The sequence below is a fragment of the Caretta caretta genome, chromosome 2 (assembly GCF_965140235.1).
Source record: "Caretta caretta isolate rCarCar2 chromosome 2, rCarCar1.hap1, whole genome shotgun sequence".
In the NCBI taxonomy this organism is placed as follows: Eukaryota; Metazoa; Chordata; order Testudines; family Cheloniidae; genus Caretta; species Caretta caretta.
In genome coordinates, this window is record NC_134207.1 from 154,831,460 (window position 1) to 154,855,001 (window position 23,542).

The window sequence follows — 23,542 nt, forward strand, 5'->3', positions numbered from 1 at the left end:
GGGGTCCGCACACTGCCCCTTTCCCAAGCACTGCCCCTTTAGCTCCCATTGTCTGGGACCCACAGCCAATGGGAGCTGAAGGGGCTGCGCCTGCGGACAGGGCAGTGCGCAGAGCTGTCCGGCTGCACCTCTGCGTAGAAGCCAAATGGAGGACATGCCACTGTTTCTGGGAGCTGCTTGAGGTAAGCGCTACCTGGAGCCTGTCCCCCCCAGACTCCCTCCTACTCCCCAACCCCCTGCCCCAGCCCTGATCCCCCTCCTGCCCTCTGAACCCCTCAGTCCCAGCCCAGAGCATCCTCCTGTACCCCCAACCCCTCATCCCCAGCCCCACCCCAGATGGAGCCCTCTCACCCTCCTGCACCCCAACCCCCAATTTCGTAAGCACTCATGGCCTGCCATACAATTTCCATACCCAGATGTGGCCCTCAGGCCAAAAAGTCCCGTCCCCCTGTCCCCCGCCCCCCGTATATTTGGATCTTTCTCCCACTTTCTGGATGTATTTCCTGACAATCCTACCATCCCCATATATTAACTCAATATATGCATACAGTAAACATCACAATAACCAGATCAAGATACAGTGTACAGAAATTATTACAGGCAACTCCAAATTCATCACAGCACCACTACACTGAAGTAGTTAATTGATGCTGTGCCCACATCCAAATATTCCCAGACTCTGGAGACATTCAGCTCTGAAGTCCATTGTGATGAGCCTTTAGCTATAATGTTTCAAACAAATAATCCTCACTCTAAACAACTACAAACTTTGGGAAAGCTTGGACAATGACCCAATTCAAATTTTGCAAATAATTTTAATGCATTTATTCCCATAGCTAATTCACCATCCTCTATGTTCTATATGTATTCACATGCTGGTGTACCAAATTTTCAGCCTTCCAGGTAAATGCAGGACTAAATCTGGCGAGTGGATAAATGTGATTGGTCAAAGTAATATGGCAAGGATGGCTTTTAAATATGTAACCATTCATTATTATGTAAATCATTTTAATATTCAGAATATTAGATAGGGAGGCAACACAGTACTAGTTGAAATGTAGTACATCTGCAAAAAGGACCGAAGTATTAAAAGGTATCCCTGTTCCTTCAATATTGTAAAAGAAAAATGATCCATATTAAAGCCTTTATGTTTCTCAGCTAAAGCTTCGTATTTAGCAACACTCATTACCAATTTCTAAGTTTCTGTGTACAGGAATATCGATGCCAAAGAACTGAAAGTGAAAGAACACACTCATTTCCCCAACAATTGCTAGAGCAGATTCTGGTGGTTAGAGAAGTGAACTGAGAATCAGTTGTGGGTTCTGTTCTTGAATCAACCACTGGTTCATTGTGTCACTTGATCTCTCTTCTGTAAAATGGGAATCATAGAACCTTCCTCAGAAGTATTGGCAGGCTAAAATTAGTGTTTGTAGAAGGCCTATAGATGAAAGGTGCTATATAAGGGCAAAATATGGTTATTATATACAGAGTAGTATGATTACTTTACAGAGTTACAAACTATACATAAAGGGAATCATTTAACCCACCAACAAAATGTAGCCAATTCTGAAGTGGAACACAATATCATTATACTGGCAACAGCAAAACTACAATATGCTTTTGGTACAGATTGTCAAGAATACCTGATCTAAATGAAGTGATAGAGAAATTTAGAAAGGCAGAATACAATTAACCAAGTTGGAATATGGCCAGGAATTTGGTCTTGCAACTCATATGAAAGGTATTTCAGTGCTCATAAGTCACCAGGGCCAGGGCTGTAAATATCATCTGAAAGATGACACCAACAGCAGCAGCACAGAGCCATCTAACACCAAACTGAAGCATTGGTTCGATACTGATCCAGAAGTGAGGGGTAAGGTGCTGAATCACCAGAACAACTTCCTGTAGAACCTGGTGTCTTCCAGCCTAGCACTGAGACAGCCTAATGTTGCTTTCTGTGAGAGAGCTGGTGAAATTGCAGTGATATGGCTGCAAACCACATAGGAACGTTTATGAGGAATTAGTGAAATTAATAACTCTGTATAGCTTGGGGGGGAAACTATTAATAGGAAAGTTGACAACTGTTTACAGATATTTGAAGCATGTAAACACCATGAATATGGACAAATTATTTTGTAGTCCAACGAAATATAAACAGAAATGGTGTGGCGGAGTTCAACAAAGAAAAAGTTAAATTGAATACTAGGAAAATCTGTCATGACAGTGATATCTACAGTTTGGAACAGCAACTACATCTTTTGCTTGTATAATTTAATGTAAAGTAGAAGCGTTAGTTACTACAAGTTATTTACCTTCATATGCCGTAGGTAACAAACTTAGCGTAGTTATTGGTGAAGGACTAGATGAGTATTTTCAATCTCTTAATTTCTAATTATCTGTGAAATTATTTTCTTTCTTGAAATCAATATGGTGAACTTGCTCCATGTACTCTAATTGGCTACTGAACTTTATAAACAGAACACTTGTGCTACCCATGGACTCGTGCTATGTTAGGCGCAGTTACTGAAAGGACACCTAGTGGTGACTAAACGTGTCTGAGTACCAGCTTCTGTAGCTGTTGAAGGTATGTCATGAAGAGGCTAGCAAATTATTATGCTTGAGCCTTCAGTGCCATATATAAATTGTTATGATATTACTGACAAAAAGTGTATTTTGGGGGACTCTGGCTGTGGTATATAATTTTCAATGTACAAATCACTTCTTTTTAAACTAAAAGGCAGCTCAAATCCAGAAGACAGGGTATGTGCATGTAGTACATTACAGTGCTTTCTCCAGTCTAGTTTTAACATTGCAGGTCTACCCTACTGCAATTGTAAGAATATTGCTCAGTCTAACAGAACTCACAATGGGATATTCAGCTGATATTCAACCTAAATTTTATTTTGTTCACCTTCATCCCATATCTCCTCAATTGTGCCCATGAAGTATCCTAAACAATCCCTCCTCTTCTTTACAATACATCCTTCCTTTAAATACAAGCACATGATTGTTGTATCCAAGCTATACACATTTAATTACTGTACTCTTTCTTCCTCCCACCTGTCCTATAGTCATTTATGTGCATTTACTCCAATTCCGTCCAGATGTACTAACATATTTCCAATACAGAGGTGTTCATAACTGAATGCCATATTCCAGATGTAGTCACACTGATTTTACAGCGAGAGGGACTATCACCTTCCTGTTCTGTGACATGAGCCCTCTATGTATACAGGCCAAAAAACACATTTGGCTTTTTTGTTCATTCCTACTTTCCAGGTTCTTCCCCCAACTGAACATCATTGTTTAGGATTAAGTTTTCCCACATGAATTAGCTTGCACTTCTAGGTTGATTTTCCAGGTTCATTTTTATTAGGCTATATTTCTAGCATCATTGTGTCCTTCTGCATTGTGTCTCAGTCCATTTTCATTACTTGTGTCCTCAATGGTGTTTGAAATACCTCCCAATTTAGTATCAGCCTTTACTTTAAAGAACTACAAAATAGAACAAGTATTATGTTTCTGCCCTTTTGGGTTCCTTTATTATGTCAAGTGAGGGCCTAAATGTTGTGAATGTTTGCTATTGTTTTGTTTATTTGGGGGTGGGAGGTGGGGTTTTGTAACTAACTTTTTACTTAAAAAATCAAATTCTGACTTATTTCCACAGAAATCAACAAACTATGAAGGACTGGAACCTAATACAATGCTAGACCTGAGCTGCAGCTATTGCTCTCACCCAAAGATCAATATCTCAGGCCTTCATCAACCACACTGCAACTGGTCACCCCTTCCTCCACTCCAGTCTTCTGAGTCTCTCTGCCTCCTCCCAAGCAGGTCATTGAGCATACCTCTTTACTGGCCAGACTCAAATATAGGTCACAAAGCCCTGGTCTACACTAGGACTTTAGGTCGAATTTAGCAGCGTTAAATCGATGTAAACCCGTCCACACGATGAAGCCCTTTTTTTCGACTTAAAGGGCTCTTAAAATTGATTTCCTTACTCCACCCCTGACAAGTGGATTAGCGCTGAAATCGGCCTTGCCGGGTCGAATTTGGGATACTGTGGACACAATTTGACGGTATTGGCCTCCAGGAGCTATCCCAGAGTGCTCCATTGTGACCGCTCTGGACAGCACTCTCAACTCAGATGCACTGGCCAGGTAGACAGGAAAAGAACCGCGAACTTTTGAATCTCATTTCCGGAGACTGCGGGAACTGTGGGATAGCTACCCTCAGTGCAACACTCCGGAAGTCGACGCTTGCCTCAGTACTGTGGAAGCACTCCACCGAGTTAATGCACTTAGAGCATTTTCCGTGGGGACACACACACTCGAATATATAAAAACGATTTCTAAAAAACCGATTTCTATAAATTCGACCTAATTTCGTAGTGTATACATACCCTAGACCTCATATGAGGGGCACAAATGCTATTTGTGCACGTAGTTTAAAGTGATGGCAATTTCTTCCTTTTGGATAAACAACTATTTCTGTTACCACAATTTCATTATACTTTATTTCTGGTGTAAATGAGTTTTAATAATAAATGTGAGGGGACACCGAATGTATGTGGAATGCAGGTAATTTTGGATGTTCCTTGAATGTGAGATGTCCCTTGAGACAAGGAACATTTTAGAGCAGGGATCTCAAACCCAAAACACCAAGAGGGCCACATGAGGACTAGTACATTGGCCCGAGGGCCGCATCACTGAAACCTTTTCGTACAACGATACAAAAGTATAGTCAAAAACAAAAAAAAGGAAGAGTAATATAGTATGCTATTAAAAGTCAATGTATTAACTTTTTAAAAACTGTAACGCAAAAAGTTAGTGCTAATTTTGACAGTCATTTCATTTTTGGCCACTTAGCTGGCAGCATTTTGCATCAACCAGAGCATCAATATTAGGTTTGATATCCTGAGACGAAACCAATCTCAGTGTTGCTTGCAAATGTTCATCAGTGAGCCTTGACCTTAACACAGATTTGTTAATCTTCATGGAAGAGAAAAACTATTCACATATATATGTACTTCCAAACGTTGCCATTACCCTTGCAGAAGCAGAGGGAGCTGTCATGCGGTCTGATGGGGATTGATGGGAATGATGGGCTAAGAGCCACTGGCGGTAAGCATGTCCTGAACCTCACAGAAGGCAGCTGCCAGCACCTTTCAGGCCCAGATCACAGCCCAGAACAGCAAGGGGCTGGGACGCAGGTTTTGAATCCCCCACCTTAGGTCATCTCTCTGTTAGAAATTCCTTTGCATGGAGCTGAGGTGCCTTCTCCTCCGACTGAGACTAGTAGGATCTCAGGGTGCTTAGCACCTTTCAGAACAGGCTCTGATAACATGTGCATTGCAACAAAGCCCTGAAGCCAAGGGGAATGACAGGTATGATTCAAATCATGCCACAGATGCCCAAATAAACAACCCCCTCTCCCAGACTGCTCCAAGTGAATCCCCCCTCTGGGTCTTCCTGTGCATCCTGTCTCCTGTGTATCTCTGCTAGACTGTAAGCTGTTTGAGGTCTTACCAAGCACATTGCTGGCACCTAATGAAAAGAGGGGTGTTACCATAGCCACAAGAGATATCTAGCGACACTTCAGTACATGCCCCGCCACACCTCTTCCCACCCCTTCCTCGCCCCCATTCCAACCCCTTCCCCAAAGTCCCCGCCCCGGCCCCGCCTCTTCTCCACCTCCTCCCCTGAGCACGCCGCATCCCCCCTTCTCCCCCCTCCCTCCTGGAAAGTTCTATGCACTGCCAAACAGCTGTTTGGAGGCAGGAAGCACTGGGAGGTAGGCGGAGAAGCGGGGACGTGGCACGTTCGGTGGGGAGTGAGAAGGGAGGGTGACGGGCAGAGGCGGGGAGTGGGCGCCTATGGTGGGCCGCAGGAAATAACTCCATGGGCCGCATGCGGCTTGCGGGCTGTGTGTTTGAGACCCCTGTTTTAGAGGCATGTAATGGAGACCACCTTTGCTTTTATCCACCCACCAGCCTGGGGAGAAAGAGCTGCCACACAGAGGTGGTGTTCACAGTTCCCCATTATGGTTTCAGGCAGAAGGGTGGTTGAGGCAGCAGAAGAGTCCATTGGGGTTCAAGTGGTAGGAAGGTAAAACCAGTAGCCAGGTAGAAAGGGGACAGAAGTTCTCCAGTGTGGGTTCAGAAAGAGAAAGAGGCACTCTGGAAACAGAAGGGGGTGATGGCTGACCAGCTACCAAATAACTGAAGGAGAAGGAGGAGGAGGAGAATATTGTTCTTTGGAATAACAGCAGCAGCTACACCTCTGGTTTCAATCTGGAACATGATGTCAGATTCCATGTCCCTAAAGTTTGGCACAGCTTCTCCACAGCCTCACATTTCTTATTTATTAAAAATAAATAAAATAAACAAACATCATTTTCTTTTAGGAAAACAATTATTCGGTCTTCATCGCATATAATAAAGGGATGAGAATGGGTGGAAAAAAGTACCTGTGTTTCTCTTTGCAGTTCACCTTTAAAGAATGGTTAATTTTTTTAAATCTAGAGAGTTCTGGAGTTTGTTTTTATAACTGTCTCTTTCATGTTTCAATTACAGATTGTATTTCTTCTTTTCCAGCCCTTCCGCCACCTTCCTGAATGAATGCAGGGGCTCCAGGGAGCTCTGTGCTGATATGTGGAGTGGGACAGAGCCAAACAATTAGAATTGACAGGCGGCCTCCAAGCTGGAGCAGGCTGGGAGCTGATGGTGGAAGCTGAGGCTGGAAGGGTCCCCCAGTGCCCCACTGTTCTCAGTCGAGAGGTACAGACTTGGGAAAACCTTTCATCCTGTGGACAGCCCCAACAGGAGCTGCTGCTCACTCCACCCCTCACTCACTTCCCTCCTACAGCCACATGTGTTTCTGTGCTTTCACTTCATGCAATACTGGGATCTGGTGTTTGAGCTGAGAGCAGGTTGGAGAAATAGGGCTGTCATGGACTGACCACTGTCTTCTTGACTTTCAGGATGTAGGTTTCCTAGCCTTATGGAGCAAAGGGCATGTTTTGACAGCCATTCCTCTGAGACTGATGAAACCAATGGACCTACCAGGCAGTCTTGAGGGCAAATGTTCATCCAACTGACGCCTCTATCAGTAGGTTGACAGGGCTGTATAGTCATCATTTGTCATTCACTAACTACATAGTGGCCTCTAGATGCTCTCTCCATCAGCTTTGCCTGTACAGGTCACCATGGTTCACAGATTAAATGAGAATGGAGATAACAAGATCCTGGTGGCATCAGTTTTGTGCCAAGTTTGACCAACTGCAACATAGAGATGCCATGACTCCTCAAGAGGCAAAGTGGTTTCTTCACCCTCCACCACAGCACCTGCAAGGTCTTGCACAGGCAGAACTATTCTGAGTAGTGGAAAGCTTCATGAATCCAAGCTGCCTCCACTCAGCTAGAGTCAAGTTTTTCTCTGCATGATGAATTTGCATATTATTGTAAGCAGGGTCTGAATGAACTCTCCCCTGACAGCTAGCTGGGAGTGGGAGAGACTTCAGGAGAAAACTGTATTTACATGAACATACCTACTGGGCTTAGATACCCAGCAGATAGAGTGGTGTTCCTTAAAGTGATCAAATTTTGCTGGTGTTGGGTTACAAATCATTTTAATACTGTATACAGGGGTAGTGAAATGCTGTTATCAATGTTGTTGTCTTTACTGTATAAATAAAAAGCAGCAGAATTGTACTTAGCCTGTCTCAAATGAGGGGGTCATCCTCAGATGAAAGGACCTCGTTAAGCCAGGGGCTCAAATGCCAGACCCCTGTGAAAGTAAGAGGGGCGGGGACAGGTGTCCCAGCCAGGAGGTGTGGACTCTCCCTAAGGGTTCCCGGCCTGGTTTAGCCTGTTACTCCCCACTGTTCAAAGAAAGAGCTAAATAGGCTTCATTAGGAACCTTTTTGTTATGTTAAGTACTCACTGAGAGCTGAAATCACTTGTGGTGTGGCAGTGTTTCTGCCCAGCCTGCTGAGAGCTAAAAATCACTAAGAGACTGACCTGCAGAGATCACAGACAAGACACAGGTGGCAGCAGGTGACTGACAGGTGGCCAGCGTGTGCAACTGGCGAAAGTGGCAAATAGTCAGCTGGTTGGAGGCAGCAAGGAACAGCGGCCGGCAGGGTGGCCAGGCAGTGAGGAGCAGCGGCCAGCAAGGCGGCCACCCAAAACAAGTGCTCAGATGGTGGAGTGAGCCAGGTGTCTTCTTCCCCAGGTGGAAGGTGAACTCCCACAGATACACTTCTGAAACCTGGGTCCTCACTAACCAAGGACAACCACTGAGAGTGGGGCATGGTGAGGAAGCAGAGGGGGGCACAGTAAAGGAACTTTTGGTTGTAGAACTCAAGAACATGAGGCAGAAGACTCCGCCCCACGCACTCTGTGGTGGGTGTCCTGCTCACAGTTTTATATTTATGAATCCTGCTTGCGGCATTTTCCCTAATTAATGTCAGGTGATTTCTCTCCTTTCATTAAAAGTTTCTTTTCTACACACAGACTCTGTGCTTACGAGTGGGGAAGTAGTGCCTCCCAGAGGTGCCCAAGGATGGTGTGTAATTTTACTGGGTGGGGGCTCAAGCTAGTTCTGTGTTGTATTGTTGAAAAGGAACCCCTAGATATTGAACCTGGCCCTGATTGCTACCGGCTCCACCTGGCAGAAGGGTTACATTATTTTGCAGAGAAAACCACTCCAATTTGGACTGAGCTGTCTACTGCCATAAAACAGAGCAGTGTCTCAGTGGGAAAATCAATGAGAGTGTTCTGCTTGATTTTCCATCAGTACTGTCCACTAAGATTATGCAGGTGCTGTAGCAGCTTCAACCTCCAACCTGTGAGATGGATCCTTGTCCTTCCTGGCTGCTGAAGGTCACCAAGAGAAGTATTGGGTCCAGTAAGTATTTTCCACATGGGGGAAGGAGGACAGAGTGTTAGTAGTTCTCAGCTATCGTGAGTCCAGTGAGTAGAAAAACCAAACAGCTCTTCAAACTGCCAGTCTGGCTAAGTATAGTCTCATTTTTGGGGAAAGTCATTGTAAAGGCAGTGGCAAGACAACTCTGGCAGTTTTAGTCCTCAAATTTCCTTGACCCCAGCCAATCAGGTTATAGGCTAGGGTATGGAATAGAAAATTATTATTATTGTTTGTATTGTGATTTTGCCTTGAGGCCCTCATCAGGATTATAGCCTATTCTGCCAGGTGCGGTACAAATATCTAATAAAAAGGCAGTCCCTGCTCCATTAGGATTAGCTGTTCTAGCAGTGGGCAAAGAAAGTGACATTCCTGATTCCTTTAGATCTGTCACCAGCCTTTGGTACAGTTCATCATGAAGTTTTGTCAACCCACCTTCAGTCCCTAAAAGGGGTCAGTGGAGCTGCTGGAATGGGTCCATTCTGATCTTTCTGAAGGAACCTAAAGAATATTTGTGGGCAATTTTTTTCTCTGCCCCATGGGCTGATATGTATACAATTTGCAGGTGACACCCAGGTCTATCATGTCTAACCCAACTAGAGGGAAAAACAAAAAAACAAAAAAACGAACAAATAGCATAGTGTCTATATTGGCCTTGGGGCAGGGAAGAGGAACGGCAACTTAATTTGGATAATACCATGATAATATTGGTAGGTTGAGGTAAGCATCTGGTGGAATTGGGACAGATTATATCGGTGCCCCACATGGAGGGAGTTCAGCCACCATTTATAATAAATGTGCACGGCCTACAAATTTTATTAGATCCTGGATACCCCATTGTCACCGTGGCCAAGGGCACTTTCCTTCACCTGTGTAAGGTGAGATGGGTGTGATCGTCTCTCCAATGTGGACCTCACCACAGTTATCTGAACCTTTGTCACCTCATGACTAGTCTGCTGTAATGCATTCTGCATGGGATGCTAAGTTGAGATCACCCAGAAACTGATAAAAGAACAGGAGTACTTGTGGCACCTTAGAGACTAACAAATTTATTAGAGCACAAGCTTTCATGAGCTACAGCTCACTTCATCGGATGCAATTTGTTAGTTTCTGAAGTGCGACAAGTACTCCTGTTTTTTTTGCGGATACAGACTAACACGGCTGCCGCTCTGAAACCAGAAACTGATGTTACAGCCCAATTATTAAGCAGAGTTTCATGCATGGAACACATTAGACCAGAGCCTTGAGATCTGCACTGGATTCCTACAGGTTTGGAGATGGAACTCAAGGTGTTAGTGCTAATCCATGAAGTCTTAATTGGTTAGGGTCCCGGTTGCCTGAAAGACTGCTTCTCTCTCCTTCACTCGATATGTGCCTATGTTTTCTTAGGTAATTGGCATTCGCAGTTGAAGACAAATACCTGCAAAAGTGGTCTCTCTATTGAATTTAATAAATTTCCCTTTATACCAGCAAAAGCTTCCCAAAAGAGCTTTGTCAACATCTGCTTATGCATAGAATACTTAAGGTTTAATATAGCATCCCAAAGGAGATCTCTGGTGAATAATAGTATGCTATGGATATTAACTCCCAGGTCTGGGAAATCCTGATTTTGCAGATCTGGCAACAAGCAGACACAAAGCAATTAAAACCCTGTTAAGGAGTGCTATTTCCCTTCCTGATTTCCAAAACTGCTTTTATCTAAATGATCTCTCCTGGTTTTCCAGCCACCAGGGACAAAATAATGGCCCAGATCATCCCCTTGTGCTGAAAACCTGCCAGAAGGGGTGGTGGAGAGCAAATCTGCACAAGGATTCCCTCTCAGAGATCTCTCCAAATCATACCATTGAAGGAGTGGTGTTTGCCTTGACCTCAAACCTGGCAGAGCCATGCAGAGGTCCTGTATGGCTGGATTGGCTCTGGAACCTCTACCTCCCTGCTCTGGAACACCTATGGAGGAGGCAGCCCTGTGGAAAACGTAAGATGTCCTGGTGCCATAATATCTTCTGAGGTTTCTCAGCAGGGAGGGAGGGAGTAAAGGTGTGCATCCACTTATCCTTACAACTGGTCCACCTGCTTCTTCTCCTGGCCCACCCAGTCTCCACCATGTCCCCATGATCCCACAGAGGAGACTCTGCTAAGAGAAGATGCCAAAGACTTGCCTTTCACATGTCAGGGTTGGAGTGGGGGGATTCATGTGCACACTCTAGGAGTGAAAAGAAAAGGAGTACTTGTGGCACCTTAGAGACTAACCAATTTATTTGAGCATGAGCTTTCGTGAGCTACAGCTCACTTCATCAGATGTTTACCGTGGAAACTGCAGCAGACTTTATATACACACAGAGAATATGAAACAATACCTCCTCCCACCCCACTGTCCTGCTGGTAATAGCTTATCTAAAGTGATCAACAGGTGGGCCATTTCCAGCACAAATCCAGGTTTTCTCACCTGGATTTGTGCTGGAAATGGCCCAACTGTTGATCACTTTAGATAAGCTATTACCAGCAGGACAGTGGGGTGGGAGGAGGTATTGTTTCATATTCTCTGTGTGTATATAAAGTCTGCTGCAGTTTCCACGGTAAACATCTGATGAAGTGAGCTGTAGCTCACGAAAGCTCATGCTCAAATAAATTGGTTAGTCTCTAAGGTGCCACAAGTACTCCTTTTCTTTTTGCGAATACAGACTAACACGGCTGTTCCTCTGAAACTCTAGGAGTGATGATCTGGGCCATTATATCTTTCATGACCATAAATTGCCTGACACAATCAGCCATGATTTCAATAGAAGACGTATTAACTTGGTATTTCTCAGGCACCTTAGATTCCCAGAGAGAGGTCTGCCAGGACATAAAATTAAAAACAGCTAGGAATAGAAAGAAATGAGGATGAAAGAGAAGCAATTGTCTATTGGCATGTAGTGGGGAACTCAAGGATTCAGTTAAAAGTGATTATCTCAGTACTCACTGATGTTCACTTTTTAGTTTCTGCATTATTGACTTACTATAAGCAGTAGAAGAGAATTTGATGAATAGCTGGCAACAGAGGCACATGCTTTATTTCCTTGGGTTTTAAGAGTAACATTTCTTGGCAGGCCAACGTTGTTATATTCCAACTTCTGTATGTAATATTTTCTGATGGTGAAATACCCATACACTTCATTAACAGAAGAAACTAGAACTGTCTGCAAATTTGGAAGAATTCTTATTACAGACATCCACACGTACACATTTGGTTTTGATTATACAGTGTGCCAGACAACAGCAAAAACAAAGTGCAGCCCATTATGGCTTTAGTCAACACTTGAGATTTCACATTTCACTTCTCCTGAAAGAAAGTGATCCCTTTGGCCCCTCATCCAGGTCTATTTCCTGTTAGGCATACATTAAATGCAGATAAAGTCACCATACAGCTGTTGCTTAACTTGTACAACCTACTTAAAAGGATACTATCACCTTGACATCTAGTCAATTTCAAAAAATGAGTTGAAAGTAGTTTCTGGTATTACATGTGCCCCTGAGTCTCCCTGAAATTTTTTGTGGTTTTACAATTTTCCTATTTTCTAAAAATACGTTTTTATCCCATCATTGTTTGAAAAACCTATAACAGAGGAAACTGATTATACTCAAAGTGGTGTCCTATGCACAAAGCAAACAAGTGGAAAAATATGTTTAAGTTAACAGTATCCCTTTAACCTCACTGAAGTGTTTGATATATTTAAGAGACTTACCTTGAAAGAAGCTTTTGACCCGGAGATAGCTGACACTAAGGCGCAAGACAGAAAGTTTGTCCAACTTGGATATTATGTCCGGTGGAAAAGGCAGGAGGCTGGCCAGATGATCTAATTCAGCATTCAGACGGTCCCTATGTCTCTTAGAAGGATTAGACTTTTCATTCCCAACGGCAGGCCTTCTGTGGTGGGAAAAAGTATTGTTAATCATTCATTACACCTGCATACAGGGACATTGATACACTATTTGCTATTCACAGAAACTTGTAGATTATCTTTTAGGTGAATGAATCCATAAAATTATTTAAAATTTAGCCATTCTTCATTTGCCTTCCTCATTATACAAAGCATGTTTACTGTAATAGAGAAGAAAGGTTTTTAGTTCAATACAATTATTCAGTCATCAGTGGGGAATGAAGCAACAAATAAAAATGTAAGACTTCCTTCTCTAATGATCTCAGGTGACAAAGGGATTGTAATATGTACTCCTACAGCATAAAACACAGAATTGATCAATTATCTCTGCAATTACAAAGCACATAAAAAGTAATTTAATTCTCAGTTAAGATTCTGATACCATTCTTGACATTTCCTGATGCACTCATATTCATTTTCCTAACAAAAACTAAAGATTTCTTACACCTTAATGCTTTCCTTATTTGGGATTCAGACCCCAAGTACACACACATACCCTGCACATAAGGGCTGGAAACATGCACAACCCACTTTGCTACAAACATAACTCTTCAAATGTATTACAATTAATATCATTAGAAGATAATGCAACCTCTGCACACCCTGCCTTGCCAGACTGAAAGGCCAGACGGCCTGTATCAAGAAGGGGAATGTGGGGGGAGAGGGGTTGAGGACCAAATTCAGAGGCAAGTCTAAGCAAACCCAAGAAGTCTGGAGTGAGTCCAGTCCCCTCACTGTGTACGTTATGCCAACTTAAATTATCACAGGGCCAAATTTAGAGGTGATGTGTAAGTTACGAATGTAACTTAAACACACATTAAACACACATTGTGCTACATATATCAATTCTGACAATGTGTAAGGCAGCCTCAGTAACTAAACAAAGTGCTGCAATTTTTACACATTTATTTATTTAGAGTAAGTGGACCAAAATCTGCTCTTGGACATATACAGGCAGATTCCATTGAACTTCCACATGCGAGTACAGAATTTCGGCCACTATCTGTTTCTTGTTTGTTTTTAAACCTGAACTATCTCCAGTGACAAGCCATGATCCCACCAATTGTAAAACGCCTTCCCAGGATCGAGTGGTTTGTCAATGGTATGTTTCAGCAGTCTGTCAGACAGAGGGCAGCTGGGGTTTGTAGGGGTAGGGTTTGGCAGTGGGAAGGGGAAAAGCATTGGTGATGCCCACATCTTGTTTATGTGTTGCTGTCCCTGAGCAAGATTGGGTCCTCTTTACCCCTTGCTCTAAAGCATTTTTTTCCTCATTTCTATTCAATGGGTATAACCTGGATTAATAGGTGAAAAGGTGGCCTCCCCAACACTCTCCCAAGAATGGGGCACAGGTGAAGAGGCAAGGTCTTCCACCCAAGACCCTGTCTCAGGAGTGGTGGGATAATGCTGTGCTATCCCCACTTTCCAGGGCATGTCAGAAAATACTTTTTTATCTATGTAGTGCGCAGCAGGGTGGGGGGGAGGGTTAGGAGAGATTCAGAGGGAAACTCTGCTTCATCTAGTGGGTATACCCAGGAACATTTCAAAGCATGGAAGTACTAGAACATCTAGGGATCCTGATGGGACAGAGGATGGTTAAGGAAAGGATCTCTCCATACTGGCAAGCACAGGAGGGCCAGGGAGTAACATGAGGCAGTCATTCTGTTGCCAAGAGCAAGAACACTTCAGGTACCTACAAATGACATTCACTCGCACCTTTGCAATCTGCGTCAGCGGTGGCAGGGATTACAATCAGGCTTATCTCCTCAGAAAATAATTTCTCCTTTCTTTTGACATTTCAATATCCATAGGATAGTCTTATGGACATTTTAATCTGTGTAATATTTAATAAAGCATGCCAGAATGGAAGGACCACCTGCGCCTATGCCAGGGCTCATAGCTGGCCAGAGAACACTGCAGGGCATCTTGCAGCAGTACACAGTGCCTCTCTTGGAGGAATTCTCCTCTAGCCTTTTACAGCCCTCATACACTGCTGCAGAAGCACATAGGCTCTCTAGCAGGGCCCACAATATGCTTTTTACACAAGGCACTTTACAATAATTAAAATGTTCAAACAAAAATTAAAACCCAAATATATAAAAAAACTGCCCTGTCAAAACCACCCCAATGAAAATACTACTTTTCTCGAAAGAATAATTGCACATTGAACAACTGTTAAAAGAAGATTATTTAGATTCCATAGTCAAGAGTTCTTAATTCTGCCCCCTTGTAAATCCATCTTATAGAGTGAAAAAGTCAGAGGTTCTGTGGAAAAAAACAGTATGGGATCAAGTAATTAAAGACTATTATAATGCACACACACAGAGGGGCTGAATTAAGGTTGCATGGGCAGCTGTAAATCTGGCATTCCCTAATTTTTTGAATGGTTGATTTTGTATCCTCAATAATGTTCTTTTCACACAGTTTTTGTGGGGGGGGGGGGCGGGTGTTACAAAGGAAATGGTAAAAATAAATGCAACCTCAACAGGTAATGGAGTCGCTTTCAAGCACCTGCAATAGTACAGCTGTGACTGGAGCTTAGTAAATATCTACATTTAAAGAGGAAGGGACAACATCAAACAAATTAGTTAATTAATGAAGAGGGAGGAACATTCTGTCTCCTGTCCCAGAGTTAGATATTTTTTCAGCAGCTGATGGACACACCGGGCTATATTAACTTATGAGCTAGCTCTGTATCCCAGTCATACTCACCATGATACCAAGGAATGAGAAACAGTGAAAAAATTACAAAATGTTACATCTAATATTCCTATATCACAGACTAAAGACCACAATGTACACACTTAGCATATCTTGATCTCTGAAGTAAGGCAGCAATGGAGTGAGGAAGAAATGAAATGAGTCCCAGTAAAAGGGTGCTTGATTTGACTGGAGCTCAATCGGTAAAAAATGGTCAAGAATAGCACATTGGAAATAGAAATTATGTGATCTTATTCTATAACCTTAGCTGCTCTGTTAGTCTGGAGTGACAAAGAGGTGTGGACTGAGGTAATTGTAGTGCTTAATTTGTGCCAGGGCTTGCCAGGGCTGAGCCCTGGCACCTGTAGGCTTTGCAGTTCATAACCCCAGTGCCTCTGGGCTTGCTACATTAGTTATGAGAGTTAAAAAATTGCTTGAGCCCCAGGCCAGAGGCAGATTAAGGTTTCCTGGGGCCCTGGGCCAGAGATAACCCCTCTCCAACCCTTTCACCTGTGGTTGCTGCCCCATTCCACCCCTTCTGCCGGCGGCCCTACCCCTGCTCCACCCCTTTCTGCCCCTTCCTTGGGGCACCCCAGTTCTACACGGGTCCCCCCATTTTTCCCCCCACTGCAGCCCCGCAACACATTTGCTACTTTCTGCCCACCACACACACGCTGCGGCCATGGCCCTGGACTGCAGCGGGGAGTGAGAGCTCCTCCGTCCCAGGGCCACAGCAGGGGTCCAGGTGCTGGGGCTTCCCCTGCCACCTCCTGTGCTTCCGCGGGGGACCAGGTTGGGGCGCTGGGGCTTCTCCTGCCCCATCCAGTGCTTCTGCCAGAGAGTGGGGTCAGGTGTGGGGGCTTCCCCTGTTGCCCCGCAGCTTCTGCCAGGGATGAGGTAGGGGCACTGGGGGCTTCCGATGCTGCCCCACAGCTTCTGCTGGGGACAAGGTTTGGGGGGGCGGGTGCTGGGGCTTCCCCCACCCAACGGCTTCTGCCAAGGTGGGGTCGGGCGACCTGAGTTCAGGGGGCTTCCCCCATTCTGCAGGTTCAGACAGGAATAGGGACAGGGTAGGGGCCACTGGGGGGGCCTTCCCCCATCCCACGGCTTCTGCTGGTGAGTGGGGTCAGGGGCCGCTGGGGCGGTTTCCCTCACTCTGCCCGCCTGGCATTGCTGCTGCAGAGTGGGATCGGAGTGTGGGGACTTCCCCTGCTCCGCATGTCAGGCGGACGGGGCTCCGGGCTTCCGTTGCCCGGTGGTGGATTTTTTCTGGGAACCTTCAGGTGCCCCCCAGTTGGCCGGGGCCCCTGGGCACGGGTGCCGTCGGCCCAGTGGCTAATCCACCACTGGCCCCAGCACCTCTGCCATTAGAAATTAAGTACTGGGTGATTGTGTTTGGATTGTGATGAGTGTGATAAGTAAAACAAGGTGAGGGAAGAAGCCAAGCGATTTCTAGATGTCCACTGAAAAGGTACAAAATGAAAGCAAGAGAGAGTCCCACATGGCCTCTTGCTGAGAACCTAAAGTAGTGAGGCAGCAAGGGAGTGAATCCAAATGAATGGGAGTTTTATCTAAGTGGGGATTAGGTCCTGAGTGTAATGAACTATATAGCTTAGCTACCCATAAAGAGAAGACAGCAAATAGATAGGTTCTGGATTCTATGGTATAGATTCTGTACCATATTTTGAGCAGCAAGTGGATGACAAAGTGCTGGTTTGAGCAGCAAGTGGATGACAAGGTACACATTTTAAGGGTTGGTCTGCACTAGAACGAGATTGTCTAACTCCTCCATTGCATGGACCACATCACAATTGTGAGATTGCCTCAGAGATCACCAAATCTCCCATTCAGTATCCTACCTCTTTATTCTCTACTTCTTATATAGTAGCAGCTTCTAATAAAGGCAGCTGTGCTGGCACCTCCTTCTTTCTAGCTGCTTATAAAAAGCCTCCAGGTTGTTATTTGCAATAGAAATCCTGGACACCTGAAGATGCTGGGGGGTAAAAAGAGGAGCCAGCACCATGTAATGAGCCAGTTTTCTGTGGACTCCAAATTTTGGGAACTGGTGCATTGGAAGTCTGCACTTATTTCAGAGTTAAGTGGCAAGCAAGTGATGGAGCCATTTGTTCTTCAAATGGTTCAGTGTGTCTATGCTACCCATTTCAGAGTAGCAGCCGTGTTAGTCTGTATCCGCAAAAAGAAAAGGAGTACTTGTGGCACCTTAGAGACTAACCAATTTATTTGAGCATGAGCTTTCGTGAGCTACAGCTCACTTCATCGGATGCATACCGTGGAAACTGCAGCAGACTTTATATACACACAGAGAATATGAAACAATACCTCCTCCCACCCCACTGTCCTGCTGGTAATAGCTTATCTAAAGTGATCATCAAGTTGGGCCATTTCCAGCACAAATCCAGGTTTTCTCACCCTCCGCCCCCCCACACACAAATTCACTCTCCTGCTGGTAATAGCCCATCCAAAGTGACAACTCTCTACACAATGTGCATGATAATCAAGTTGGGCTTGTGCAGGAAATAGCAGATAAGCTATTACCAGCAGGACAGTGGGGTGGGAGGAGGTATTGTTAAGAACTTTTGAGTTGGGACACAAAGTGTTTTACAAGTGTTCAAGGCTGAGATGCCAGGCCCATAGAGAAAAACAGGGGTCTGAGGCACTTGAACAACTCCCAGGAAGTATCACAATGGCATTTCCAAATAAAAGTTTTTGCATTTTGGCCAAAAGCTTTTGGGCTTGGGGCGGAACATTTTTTGATTTTTCAATGAAAAGTTAGAATTTCCCACAGAAAGCAGGCACTGTGCAACAAAAATTCCTTTATTTCAAAATCCAGTTTTCTGGCTAAAAAACTATTTTGATGGGAAACTTTTGACCAGACCTGGTTCCTGGTGCTTGAACTGGTGCTGTAAATGCCAAACTTCTTTAGTGTAGACTACCCTTAACAGGGTTTGTCTGGAACAGGAGAGCAGCTGGGGTTTGTGACTGATTTGCACATATTGGAGGAGAACTGAACCAGATATATAAGAGCTGGGGGCCCGCAAATGTAGGGACAGATGGTCTCCATTACCTCAGTGGGAGAATGGGACTGAAACATAGCAGACTCCAAATGGTTCAGTTCTTCAGCATGTTCCTCCAGCACTTCATGACCCTTCCAAACCTCTCCATGAGGGTTGTCTATACCTGCTCCCGATTGCCCCCCAACCAACTCCATGATAAATTTCTGCCTAATTTAATGCAATAGGAGGCCACATTAATCTATTAACCTAGTTATTTCTCCATTCTGTGGTACCCCGATTTAAGAGGTAGTTCTAAGATCATCCGCTGACAGAAAGCAGAGAAACAGGGCTTCTATGCAGACAGCTTCTATAGATCCCCTGGTTTCTTTTGCGGGGGGACCAAAAATCCTACTCATTCTGTAACGGGCAACCCCTATCCCTATCTGTCTACTCTCGCCTTCCCAGAGAATGATGCTGTGAAACCTCTCAAAGATTCCAGACTCCTACCCAGCCTAGCAGAGTGGGATGTTCTAATCCCTAGTGAAAAAACAGGTGAATCCCTGAGGGAAATCAATGCAAGAGAGAGAATACACAGAACAAGGGCAGGTCAAAAAATGTACATCCATTTTTTGTCCTCAAATGGAAAACTGGGGTTTCCACTAAACAAACATTTTCATAGACAGCATCTGTTTTCCTTGAATAGTTTCCATCTTTCATCAGAAAACTGAACCCCCCCCAAACCAAATACATTTTTGGTTTTCTGCAACTGAAAATTTCTTCCATTTTCAACAAAATGTCAAAAAGTTCTATGTAAAGTATTGACAAAAAATGAAACAGAACTGTTTCCACTGACATTTTCCATTGAAACTCCCACCCTCCTCTTCCCCATTTTCTGACCAGCTCTACCTCAAACCATTTTAGCATGGAGGCTGGCATTGGCAAGTTGCTGGGAGCCCAACTGCCATACCTAATTTAAATATATGATGGGGGGACAAGTGGAAGGGAGAGAGAGAAAAAAAAAACATACTGAAAACAACACAGGCAAGATCATGTTCTGTTATAAAAATGAAACAAAAGAAACCATGAAGTGAAGCCAGAGAGGAAAGAAAGTCTAATAAGCAAGAGATACAGGTTATATAATATTCAAAATATATTACATGGAAAGAGGGTTAACAACATTACAGTTAAATATAATGCACTGTAAGCAGTACACAATTGCTTTATTCCTTTAAATACCTGGGAGAGTGGCTTTGGTATGGTGTGGTAGAACAGATACTTTTTGCCCTAACTAATAGGCTTATTCCTCAGGCTAATATGGGAGAGGTAAATTTTTCAAGCACCAGCTTAAAAAAACCCACAGAAAGCCAGATCTGGCCTCTCCTACAGCCCCTTTCTGCCAATTCAGCAGCATTCAGAGGCTGCAAGTGGTGCAGAATAGTAGCTAGAGGAATTTTCCCAGTGCACATGGCTCTGTACTGATTCCCTTGCAACTCCTGGTTTAGGGGCATGCCGGTGATGAAAGGAAATTAGGGTGGGTGACTGGAACATGTTGGGCCTGTCTTCACTGCAAATGAATGGTGTATTCTTAACCAAAGCTAGCTAACTCCTGATCATAGGATCACAGAATATCAGGGTTGGAAAGGACCTCTTGAGGTCATTTCGTCCAACCCCCTGCTCAAAGCAGGACCAATACTCAATTTTTGCCCCAGATCCCTAAATGGCCCCCTCAAGGATTGAACTCACAACCCTGGGTTTAACTTTATTCAGACATGTAGATAAGTGTGGAAGGGTTTGCAGCCTTGGACTTTAATACTGTTTTATTTGTTAGGGGTTTTTTGTCACTGAACTATTCAGTCAGTCTCCAGACTGCAAACTGGATGTGCTATAGAAAAAGGGTACTCAAATAGGCATTTAAAATATTGAATATTTGAAATTATTACATGCATAATGTGTGCTCCTACTAGCTGGGCCTGTACTCTTCCCCAGCTAAGCAAAGGCAAGCTGGGTCAATATTTGGATGGGTGGCTTCCAAAAAACAAAGAAACCCTGGTACTGCATGAAGTGGTGTTTGTGATTCAATGTGTGGCACTCTTCTGTTTAACAGGCCAATGCTCAAACCACTGAGCTATCCCTCCCCCTTTGTTAGCTAGCTCAAGTTAAAATAGCAGTCAAGACAAAGCAACTCAGCTTTTAACTCAAGTTAGCAGGTCAAATTCCACCCCAGGCTCACTATGGGCTTTAACTTGATCTGATAACCTGAGTTAAAAGCTGAGATGCCATGTCTTCACTGCTGTTTTAACCCAAGTTAGCTAATGCAAGGGAGGTAACCCAGATTAAGAACACAGCTTTTTTTGGCAGTGACAATGTATCTTCTGTGGCCTGGCAATCCTGAACTCCTGAGCTGTGTATGACTTTGTGGCAGAAGCGAGCACCTCATCTGAAAGCGGCAGCATCCCTCTGAAAGCAGCAGCTACCACTAATATCATCATGTGAGCTGTATTGATGGGGTTGTGCAGATATGCATCTAGGAGAACTCCATACTCCCCTCTTCACCCCCAGCAGGGATCCTGGGCACAAGAAGGAAGGAAGAAACCAACTTGTCTGAGGTCCAGTGTAGGCCAACAACTGCCAGAGGTCTTAGAAATTAGGATATATGAGTACCTTCTCCGTCATAGAATCATAGAATCATAGAATATCAGAGTTGGAAGGGACCTTTGGAGGTCATCTAGTCCAACCCCCTGCCCAGAGCAGGACCAATGCCCAACTAAATCATCCCAGCCAGGGCTTTGTCAAGCCTGACCTTAAAAACTTCCAAGGAAGGGGATTCCACCACCTCCCTAGGTAACCCATTCCAGTGTTTCACCACCCTCCTAGTGAAAAAGTTTTTCCTAATATCCAACCTAAATCTCCCCCACTGCAACTTGAGACCATTACTCCCTGTCCTGTCATCTGCTATCACTGAGAATAGTCTAGAGCCATCCTCTTTGGATCCACCTTTCAGGTAGTTAAAAGCAGCTATCAAATCCCCTCTCATTCTTCTCTTCCGTAGACTAAACAATCCCAGTTCCCTCAGCCTCTCCTCATAAGTCATGTGTTCCAGTCCCCTAATCATTTTTGTTGCCCTCTGCTGGACTCTCTCCAATTTTTCCACATCCTTCTTGTAGTGTGGGGCCCAAAACTGGACACAGTACTCCAGACGAGGCCTCACCAATGTCGAATAGAGGGGAACAATCACGTCCCTCGATCTGCTGGCAATGCCCTTACTTATACACCCCAAAATGCCATTGGCCTTCCTGGCAACAAGGGCACACTGTTGACTCATATCCAGCTTCTCGTCCACTGTCACCCCTAGGTCCTTCTCATGCCTGTCTAGCAGGAACTAAGTTATTGTTCTGCTCCGAATCTCCTAGATTACCTACAATTTGAGCAGGTCTTTGGAAATGAGTAAAAGAAGAAATAAACCTTGCCTGGGCATTTTAAAACTCAGCTGAGTAACTAAGGAAAACTCTTGCCAAGACCCCATAATCCTAGGTTGTGTGGTCCCATTCCTCTCTCTCTCTCTCTCTCTCTCTCTCTCTCTTTGTTTGTTTGTTAATTTATTTATTTGGAAGGACTTTTAGCTTCCTGTTGTAGGCCCATGCCATGTCAGTTGGAGTAAACTGTATGACCAGAGCCTCCTCTAGCCCCATAGCCCTGACTTCTTCCACCCCGGAGAGCAGTGTCATGTGACTGGGACGTGGACAGTCATGCCTAGTGTCAGGGCAGGAGCAATCTAGTGGGTAGAACAGGAGTCAGTAGCAAGGAATTAGAGCCCTGGATCACTGCTGGAGTTAGAGCCCACATTCAGAACCACAGTCTGAAGCCAGAGCCAAGGGTCAGAGGTCAGGAATCACAGCTGAGTGTCAGAACTGGGTTACCTGCAGTGAGGCAAGGCCGGAGCTATCACAGTCAAGCACAGATGCTTTGGGCAGCCACTAAACAACTAGCTACCACTGGGCTTACGAGCTGGTCTGCTGACTCTGCCAACCAGTATGGGGCTGCAGCCAATCAGACAACCTATTACAGGCAGCCATGCTTGTTAGGTTGCCTGAAGCCTGGATCTAATGCAGACCCTGATTCCTCACACAGAGGACCAAGGGAATGTGAAAAACCCATGGCAGAACAAGGACTGCCTGTTCTCCTGCCTCAGAGTCCTGGAGTGCCAATGTGGTCTGTCTGTGTGAAAGAAATGAAAGAAGCAGACCCCGAAAGAGGCTCTGGGCATCAGAAGTGCCAGTTCAGCATTTTCATTCAAGGTCTTTCAGATCAGAGAATGTTCCTGAATAGCAGAGAACACATGAAGGGCTCCACACACCAGCGACCAGGCCCACAGACAGACAAGCTTTGAGGAAGAGACGGACACTGCCATAGACTGAAAAATGATCCTGATTAAATCATAAATAACATCACACAGGAAAGTGAGGGCTGCCTACAGTAGGGCAGCTAATAATTCAAAGGTGTATACTCTACCATATTTTATCCAGAGTCAAGTTTCTGGATCCATCTTACAGCTGCCCTGGCTGCCTAAAACACATGCACGGCGGTCTGGACTGAAATCCTAAATAGGTAAATAGGCCCAATGGCCTGTGATGGGATGTTAGATGGAGTGGGATCTGAGTTACTACAGAGAATTCTTTCCTGGGTATCTGGCTGGTGAATCTTGCCCGTATGCTCAGGGTTTAGCTGATCGCCGTATTTGGGGTCGGGAAGGAATTTTCCTCCAGGGCAGATTGGAAGACGCCCTGGAAGTTTTTCACCTTCATCTGTAGCATGGGGCATGGGTCACTTGCTGGAGGATTCTCTGCACCTTGAAGTCTTTAAACCATGATTTGAGGACTTCAATAGCTCAGACATAGGTGAGAAGTTTATCATAGGAGTGGGTGGGTGAGATTCTGTGGCCTGCATTGTGCAGGAGGTCAGACTAGATGATCATAATGGTCCCTTCTGA

At 44.5% G+C, this 23,542-nt stretch overlaps 1 protein-coding gene across 1 annotated transcript in view; it reads right to left on the reverse strand.

Annotated features, from left to right (window-relative positions):
• AHRR (aryl hydrocarbon receptor repressor) overlaps nucleotides 1-23,542 on the reverse strand; it is a 150,545-nt gene that overhangs the window by 105,618 nt on the left and 21,385 nt on the right. The window contains exon 3 of the mRNA XM_048839433.2: nucleotides 12,650-12,831. Coding sequence (XP_048695390.2) covers nucleotides 12,650-12,831 — 182 coding nt within the window. The remainder of the gene's footprint in view (nucleotides 1-12,649; nucleotides 12,832-23,542) is intronic.